Raw genomic sequence first — 8,650 nt, 5'->3', positions numbered from 1 at the left:
CCCGGATTTGGGGGAGCGGGAGCCCTTGGCGGCGGCAGCACGAGATCCGTGTCCGTCTGCCCGTCCCGTGCTCCGCGCTCGCCCTGAGGAACCCTCAAAGCCTCTGGCCAGGTGGTAAAAGCACTTTCGATCCCCTCCCCCCGCGCACCCCCCCAACCCCCAGGGCCCCCCCTTTGCCTCCGGCAGAAACTGGCCCCATTGAGGGTCTCTGTGCTGCATCATGGGGGGCTGGGGGAGGGGGCGTCTCCCCTCCTTCCCCTATTTACCAGGCTCTGGGCGAGCCCATCTGGGCTTTTTAAGGAGGGAATTGCCGGGGGGGGGGGGCACGAGGACCCCCCCCTTGCCCCACAAGCCGCCTCTGCTGGAGGGTTGACGCAGTTTCTCCTTGGAAAACCACCCTGGGACGCGGCTCCCGAGGGAAACGGCCCGGCTGGGGGCAGGGAGGGTGTTTTTTGGGGGGGGAGCTGTGATCTGGTGAGGTGCTCAAATTATTTGGGGGGGGGTCGTTGCGGTTTAAGGCTCTTCTGGCAGTGGCCGAAGGTGTTTGGAGGGGTGCGAATCCCCCTTTGCTGCTCCAGCCCGGCCACCCCCTCCCCCTGTGCCGGGACTGAGCCCCCCCCGGGGACCCCATCCCCTCCTCCAGGCCGGAGCCGGGGGGAAGGGGCTGGTTTCCCAACCGGGGGGGCGTTGGTGCAGGTCACCGGCGCACACAAGGGCTGGACGGGGAGGAACGAAGCCTTATCGCTCGTGGACCCCCGCATCCCTGCATCCCCCCCCCAGCCAGGAGCTGCCCCCCCGCCCCCCTCAGCCGTGGGGGCTTTTTTCAGCTGCTGCAGGACACGGAGCTGCCAAACCCGAGCGGACGGTGACACTTTCTTTCTTTCCCTCCCCCCCTCCCCCTCCCCCTTTTTTTTTTTTTTTTTTTTTTTGGGATTCCCAACGGACTCGGCGCTCCCTGGGACCTGCTCCGAGCTCCGTCAGCCGACAGAATGAATCCTCGGACGCTGGTCAGGGTGGGCGCTTTCCCCAGAAGCAAAGAACTCACAGGATTTATTCTATTTTTACAAAGAGAACTATGCTGTTAATAGTGCAATGAAAGCGCGTTTCTGCCTTTTTTTTCTTTTTTTTCCCCCTTTTTTTTTTTTTTTTGGTTTTCTTGGTCGGTTTAAACGTACTCACGGACACTAATGCTGGTTCCTGCTGGATTCATCCCCGCGTGTCAGAAACCAACCAGCCCATCTCCTCTCTCTGGTGCTACCGGGAGCCGTGGCACCGGCACGTCGCCGAAATCCCGGCGGCCCCCGGCTCCTCGTCCTATTTAAACAGCGACTCCGCGACCCCCAAACCCCCCGGCTCACACGAAGGTGGCTTTTTCATTTTCCAGTGTGAATCCAAAGCTTGTCCTCCCAGTATTTTTTTTTTCCCGCCCCCCCGCCCCCCCCCCAGCCTTTTCTGTTCTTTTCATGGTGATAATGCTGTATTTAAAGAGAATATTTAAGTGTAAAATAAAAGAAATGCTCAACCTTGCACGGTGAGTTTGGGGTTTAAAGGGGGTGAAACCCACCCTGGGGCATTCCTCTTGGGGGGGGGGGGGGGGTCTCAAATTCCTGTAAAAATAGCGGAGGGGGGGTAGGGGAAGGCGGTTCTTCTCTGAGAGTGGAGCACAGAGCGGGTGATTCCAACCCCTTTTTATCCCTGAGTAATGCTTAAAAAGGGAAAAATTCCAGGTGATACACACACCGTCCGCGGGCGAGGAGCTGGTGGTGGGACACGGCGTCGTCCCCGGCGCGGGAGGAGCCTCAGAGAGACGCCAGAGCCGCTCGCTGGGGTTTTGTCTTTAATAAAACACCGAAAAGTTGGTTTAAATCCACTCAGCAGCCATGTATCTCTCATGCAGTGACGGGGGGAGGTGAGACACGGATTGAGCCCCCGGCACAAAGCCCCAGGCCGAGCTCTAATTAGGTGGAACTTAACGAACGCAGCCCCCCGGGCTCTGCCGAAGGTGTCGGGGGGTCAGCGCTGCCTTTCCAACCCGTTTCGTGTCGGCAGCGGCGTTTCCAGCCCTGGGGATGCTCCAGGAGGCAGCCGCAGCCAGATAAAGGGACGGGAACCGTCTCCGAGGGTCCCGGTACCGTCACAAGGGGATTTGGGGTCTTCGCTCACCCCCTCGGGGAGGTTTGTTTCTATTTCAGACTGTTCAGGGGCGTAACGGAACGACAAACCCTCTGGAGCAGCAAAACCCAAGCTGAAGGGAGCCCGCTACTACAGGGATACTACAAGAAGCATCCGCAGGGAGGGGGGGATGCTCGCTGCGTCCCCCCCCCCAGTGAAGGTGACGTGGTTTGAGAGCCGTAACAGCAAAGCCACCGCCGAGGGACGGCAGGGACAGGGCTCAGCCCCGCTCCCACGGACGAGGGGAAGGGAAGAGCCGGCAGCGGCACAAACCCCCGCGCGGGAGGGGGGGACTCGCAGCGCTGGGACCCCCGCCCGGCTCGGGGCTGTGGTTTCACGGCACCACAAGGTGGGTTTCGGGGGTTTTTTTTGCAGCACCAGGCTGGGAGTCGCTAAGTCGGCGCACGATGCCAGGGGTGAGGGTGCGCAGCCGGCGGCTCCGCCGTCACTCCTTGGCCCTGACGTAGTTGAGGGACAGCAGGACCATGCTGTTCGCCAGCAGGGAAGCTTCAGAAGCTGGGAAAAAAAATGGGAGAGTGGGATCAGAGCAGCGCTGCCGCAGCCCAGCCGCTCCGGGGCTCCCCCTCGCCCCCCGGCCCCTCGCCCCAGACCCTGCAGCTCTGCTCTGCATCCCCCGTTTCCCTCCTGCTCCCAGTTTGCTTCCCTCAGTGTTGCTGTGGGGCTGGAACCTGCCCCCACAAGGTCTCTGCAGGATGGGGACACCCAGGGACAGGCTGTCCCCCGTGGGCATCCCACAGGGACACACACGGCTCTGGAGAGAGCCACCCTGCTCCGCCACATCCTCCCAGGCCCCCCGAGGTGGATGGGGCAGCCCAGAGGGGGATAAACCCACCGTTTATCCCAAATTTCCCCAGAACCGCCGCTCCCTGTGCCCAGAGAAACTCCAGAGGCTCCCGGGTCCCCCCCCTGGAGCCACCCCTGGCCACCGTCACCTTGCAGCTTGCAGGAGAGCCCCAGCCACTGCTCCAGCCACGCTCTGCACTCTGGCACGCCGAGATGCGTGGAGTTCAAGCCACGGAGGTAACAAGCCTGCAGAGCAGGGAGAGGGGAAAAAAAATGCAGACGCTGTCAGGGACTCCAGGTGACACAAAACACCGGGGATCGTGCCGTGATCCTTCCTCGGTGTGAAAAGGAGACCAGCAACGGCGATCCGTGCCCCGGCGTGGTCCCCACAGGGAAAACGGGCTCTGGAAACACCTTCCCGGAGGAAAACGGCGCTGAGCTGCCGCACGGTGGGTCGGGAGGACCGTGCCGTGCCCCGGTGCAGCTCGGGGAGCACCCAGGGAGCACCCGGCCGAGGCAGCGCGGCTGCAGGAGGCATCTCACCGCTCTCAGCTCCTCCTCGGACAGCTGCCCCACGCCCAGGCGCAGCATGGCACGGTCCAGGTGCCGGATCTCCAGGACGTGGCTCCGCAGGCGATGCCTCAGGAAAAAGGCCGGCAAGTGAGGGGTCAGGAACAGGACCTGGCTCAGGGCTTTCTGGAAAGAAGGGCAGGGTCAGCAGTGGGGACGTCAAACCCCTCCGCAAATGGGTGTCTGACCTACTCAGGCACAACTGAAATCAGACAAAGCATCTCCTATTCCAGGCATGCCCTGGATTTTCTTCCCCTTTAATTATCTGGCTGATTTTCCTGCCCGGGCTGCTCCCGGTGTCACACCCAGCCACGCCGCCGGCCCCAAGGAGCGGAGCCGGGCGCGGGTGTCCCGGGTGTGCGGGGCCAGCCCAGGCGCAGCCGATGCTCCCACCGAACCAGGGAGCTGCCAACAGCCTCATCCCGGGGCTGTTTTCACGGGATCGGGGCAGGGGGCGGGTGGGATGGGACCTTCACAGCTAACCCCCCCCCCCCCCCCGTCCCACCTGACCTTGACCTCCTGCTTGACCTTGGACGTCCCCAGGGTCGGGGCAGCCACCCTCCCCACCCTCGGAGAACACCCCTTCCTCGTGCCCAGCCGGAATCCCCCCTCTGCTGGCTCAGAACCAGCGCCTCGTCCCAGCGCTGCAGTCCCTAGGGAAAGTCTGTCCCCATCTGTCCCCATCTGCCCCCATCTGTCCCCTGAGCCCCCTCCAAGGCCCCCCCGGAGCCTCCTCCAGGGGGACTGACCCCTCACAGCCGAGGGGCTCCAGCCCTGGGATCATTTTTGTGGCCTCAGTGCCCGCTCCAGCGGCCCCACGTCTCCCCACGCCGCGCTGGGGGCGGCGCTGCAGGGGGTGCTCAGCAGAGGGGCAGATTTCCCCCCCTCGGAGCGCTCCGGCCGTAGCCCAGGGCACGGGGGCGGCATCATGGGCCGGGAGCGCGCGTGGCCGTCTCACATCCAGCTTTCCAGCCACAACCGGAGGGATTTAGGGCTCAGCACCCTGCCTGGGGCGCGGCTGAGCACCTCGGGCCGCGGCAGGAAGCAGAAGAGCCGCACTCACCACGTGGGACACGCGGAGCTTGCTCAGAGCCAGCGGAGACCCCGCAAACAAACTTCTCAGGGCGTAAAGCTGGGCCACGCGCGGCTGGCGGCCTCGCTGCACCTGGAAGAACCGTGGGGCGCGTTGCCAGCACCTCCCGCGGGCACTCGGCAGCAGCGAGGGCAGGATGGGTGCCGGCGTACCTCGGCGCAGAGCTCCTGCAGGCCTTCCCGTAGCTGCGGCTCCGGCAGGGAACGTGCTGCCAGGGCTAAACTGGCCAGCACGTGCGGGTACGAGCCGCGCCGGACGGCGTCGTAGGCGTCCAGGAACTCGACCTGCTGGCGCGGGGTCCAGAAGTAGCGGATCAGGAGCTGGCGCGGGAAGAAATACCTGGGAGGGAAGAGGGGAAAAGGGATTCAGGGAGGAAAAACCCACAGGCTCGGGGCAGGGAAACGGGATTTCGTGCTGCCGGGGCCGCTCACCCCCCGGGGCCGTGGAATTTGACGCCTCCCAAGGTGTGAGCTCAGGAATGACGGAATCACGGAGGTTGGAAAAGACCTTTAAGGTCACTGAGCCCAGGCGTCACCCCGGCGCCGCCGAGGCCACCACCCCCCCACGTCCACGTGTCCTTGCAACACCCGCAGGGATGGTGACGACGCCACGGCCGCGGGCAGCCGGTGCCAGCGCCTGACGGCTCTTCTGGGGCAGGAATCGTTCCCAGTTTTCCATAAAAAATGTTCCTAATACCCAACCCAACCCCCCGGCACAACCTGAGGCTGTCTCCTCTTACTCTATCACTTGTTACACAGGAGACCGACCCCCCCCGGCCACCCCCCCGCCAGGCAGCTGGGGAAGCCATCAGCCCCCCCGAGCCCCCCCCCCAGGGGAACCCCCCCAGCTCCCTCCGCTGCCCCCTCCAGCCTCGAGCCCCAGCCCTGACACCTCAGGGGCCCAAAACTCTTGGGCACAGCACCGAGGCCCGGGGCGCAGCACCGAGCCCTGGAGCGCAGCACCGAGCCCTGGAGCACAGCACCCAGCCCCGGGGCGCAGCACCCAGCCCCGGGGCGCAGCGCCGAGCCCTGGAGCACAGCACCCAGCCCCGGGGCGCAGCACCCAGCCCCGGAGCGCAGCGCCGAGCCCTGGAGCGCAGCACCCAGCCCTGGAGCACAGCACCCAGCCCTGGGGTGCAGCACCCAGCCCAGCTGCCAGCAGGACATGACCCCAAACCCCCACCACTCCTCGGGCCTGGCCCTTCAGCCGGTTCTTAACCCGGCCAAGCCACCAACAGCTGGTTTCTCCGGGAGAACGCTGTCCGAAACGGTGTCAGGAGTGAATCAATCGGCTCCCAGGAGGTAAACAAGAGCCACAGCCTCTCCCTAAGCGGGTGACCTGGCAGTGGAAGGAGATTTGCTCCTCCGAAGGCGGTGGTGAGCTCAGGAAGGAGCATTTGGGCCACCCCATCGCTGCTGCGCCCGGCTGGGGCTTCTCCGAGGCTCAACCCGACACGGAGAGCTCTGCCCCGCGCTGTCCCACGCAGCGGGGCCCTCACCTCCCCCCAGGACACAAACCCCAGGAGGCAGAATGGGGAAAAAAGGGATTTGGCCGGGGTTTAGCTCTGGCATAAAGACAGCTGAGGGGGTGGGGGGCGTTGGAAGGACTAAGGAGACAGCTGGGAGGGATCTGGGTGAGGCTGCTCCGGCCAAGCAGGCGCAGGGCTGCTCCCTGCGTGCCAGGGATCATTCCTCCACCTCAGAAAGAAGCAGCCGGGCGGGCCGCTGGCACGCAGCAGCCGCTGTTGCGAAATAATCGCCCGGCTCATCAGGCTACGGGTATTTTTCATTACAGCAAGAGGCGGAGCAAGAGAAGGGGACGCTCCGGCTGGATTTATAACACTAAAACAACCCCACCAAACCTCAGTTCCATGAAATACAAGTTATCAAAGAGCCCAAAGATCAGGGCCGGCAGTCACCGCCACACCGGTACTCACATCAGGACGATGACCAAGAAGTTGGCGAAGGGCGGGATGGCAATAATTCCGATGGGAATGGCCTTGATCACATCCCTGCGGAACTGCCTCCGAAATTAGAAAAGAGAATCAGGACCCGATGCCAAAATCTTGAAATCCCCTCAAAATTCACAGCCCCAGCTCCGCTCCCAGCTTCCAAACGCCGCGGTTTTGGCAGAGAACGCAGCCCCCCCAGGGGAATCGGCTGCTCCAACTCTACCCACGAACTCAGAACTCTTTTTTTGGGGGGGAGAAACGACCCCCCGCAGCAGCAGGGAGGCAGAGCCGGGCGTTGCAGCACCGGCAGGTGCCCTGAGCGCCGCACCATGCTGTGCCGTACCTGCCGCAGCCTCTCCATCTCCCGGTAGGGAAGCTGCTGAACGCTCAGTCTCTGATGGGACATTTTTGATTTGATTTTTCTGATTTCTTTTACTTCCAGGAAAAGCGCTTGGATTCCTGTCAAAACAGAGAGCACCTTCAGGTCCCCGTTCCCCAAATCCTTCCAGTGATGCCGTTTTTAGCGCTGGGAAGGGAACAGGCAACGCTTCCAACTGCTCCACTCTCCCCTGCAGAAGGAGAAACGTGTGTGTGTGTGTCCCCTGCCAGGACCCACCTTTCGTGAACGTCGTGTACAGCACGTAGAAACGAGGGAAGGTCCTTTCCAAGAACCTCTCGTACCTCCCGCTGACCAGCTTTGCTTTCGATGCCAGGGTGGTGAGGATGGACCGGGAGCCGGCTTTTGTGGACAGGCGGCACACGAGGGACCTGCAGCGAATCACCCCCCCGCGCCCCCCCACCCCCGCAGGTTTTTTCTGTCAGTGCTTTGTGAAAGAGGCTCTGAGAAAAGCCAGGGGTGGCCCTAAGGTCACCCCTAAGGTGGTGGAATGATGGGTTGGGGGTGGTCCTGGAGCCTCCAGGGAGGGGACACAATGTGGGTCCCCCCAGCCAGCCCCAGGCAGCTGGTAAATGCAGGTTCAGAGCCATGGCTGGGGCTGGGGGCAATACAGGGGGCTGCACAGGGGGTTGGGGGTGCAGGGGGCCTGGGGGGGGGTAATATGGGGAGCTCGGAGGGCTGCATGGGTGGATGGGGGAGTAACACAGGGGGCTGCGCAGGGGCTGGGGGTGCAGGGGGGCTAATACAGGGGGCTGCAGGAGGACCTGAGGGGCAATACAGGGGGCTCGGGGGGCTGCACAGGAGCTGGGGGGTAACACGGGGGCTGGGGGTTAACACAGGGGGATATGGGGTGCACAGGGTGCTGGCCAGGCAGCACAGAGGAGCTGCACAGGGGCTGGGAGGGGTCTCCCCGTTCTGGGGGGGGGCCGTGCTTGTTACTGGGGGGGGTCAAAGTGGCACAGACGCGGGGGGAGGGGCACGGCCGGTGCTGGGGAGCTCAGGGGAGCGGGGGCGGGGAACGACACCACAGTAAACAACTGGCGGGGGGGGCGCGGGGGAATAGGGGAGGATCGGGGGACACTGGGGGCCGGGTGGGGGCTATGGTGGGTCCCGGGGGGCGCACAGGAAAGGACAGGGCCAGTATGTGGGGGCGGGGGGGGCGGGGCTATGGCGGGGGGCCCAGAGCGGAGGGCGGTGGCCGGCGCCGGGCTGAGGGGTCACTCCCCGCTCACCTCGGCGCCCACCGTGGCGGGAGGGGCAGCTCCAGCGGCCGCCGGGCGCGGCTGAGGCCGGCGGCGGGGCCAGGCCCGGGCCCGAGGCGCCACAACACCCGGCAGCAGCCGGCCCTGGACAGCGCCATCTTGGCGGGTCACCGCCCGGGGCCAAAGGGCGAAGGTCACAGCGGGAAGACCGCGAGGGCGGCGGACTGAGCGCTCATTGGCTGGCGCCCCGGAAGTGCCGCCCTCCCGGTCATGTGACCGCGGCCGAAGCGGCTGCTGGTGCTGCCGGGACGTGGCGGGTGGGTCGGGTTGGACTGAGCTCCCTCCGGCCCCGGCTACCGGCGGCCTGGGCTGGGTGCGGGTCCCTCCCACGGCCCCTCTCCCCAGCGCTCTTTTAAGGCCCGCGGAGCGGCGCTGGCGGAGCCCCGGGGGGCTGCGGCCCG

The 8,650-nt window shown here is 64.7% G+C and overlaps 2 protein-coding genes across 3 annotated transcripts in view; one reads left to right on the top strand and one right to left on the bottom strand.

Moving 5' to 3' along the window:
- CSRNP2 (cysteine and serine rich nuclear protein 2) overlaps nt 1–1,870 on the top strand; it is an 8,661-nt gene extending 6,791 nt beyond the window's left edge. Inside the window, exons 5-6 of the mRNA XM_055697249.1 lie at nt 89–1,364; nt 1,728–1,870. Coding sequence (XP_055553224.1) covers nt 89–993 — 905 coding nt within the window. The 3' untranslated portion in view covers nt 994–1,364; nt 1,728–1,870. The remainder of the gene's footprint in view (nt 1–88; nt 1,365–1,727) is intronic.
- Nucleotides 1,825–8,384, bottom strand: LETMD1 (LETM1 domain containing 1). Of its 2 annotated transcripts, none has more exons than XM_055696457.1 (9): nt 8,220–8,384; nt 7,207–7,358; nt 6,934–7,049; nt 6,576–6,662; nt 4,792–4,978; nt 4,610–4,711; nt 3,520–3,672; nt 3,126–3,222; nt 1,825–2,688 (listed from the first exon to the last, which is right to left on the bottom strand). In XM_055696457.1, exons 1-9 carry the CDS (start codon nt 8,345–8,347, stop codon nt 2,682–2,684), a joined length of 1,029 nt encoding a protein of 342 aa, XP_055552432.1. In that variant the 5' UTR covers nt 8,348–8,384; the 3' UTR covers nt 1,825–2,681. The 2 variants fall into 2 exon arrangements, with proteins under 2 accessions (XP_055552432.1, XP_055552430.1); XM_055696455.1 differs by having other exon boundaries at nt 6,576–6,658; nt 8,220–8,383.
- Nucleotides 8,385–8,650: the final 266 nt, after the last annotated feature.

The sequence above is a fragment of the Falco cherrug genome, chromosome 19, assembly GCF_023634085.1.
Source record: "Falco cherrug isolate bFalChe1 chromosome 19, bFalChe1.pri, whole genome shotgun sequence".
Lineage (NCBI taxonomy): Eukaryota > Metazoa > Chordata > Aves > Falconiformes > Falconidae > Falco > Falco cherrug.
Note: the sequence above shows the minus strand (reverse complement) of the source record. Positions and strands in the feature narration are given on the sequence as shown.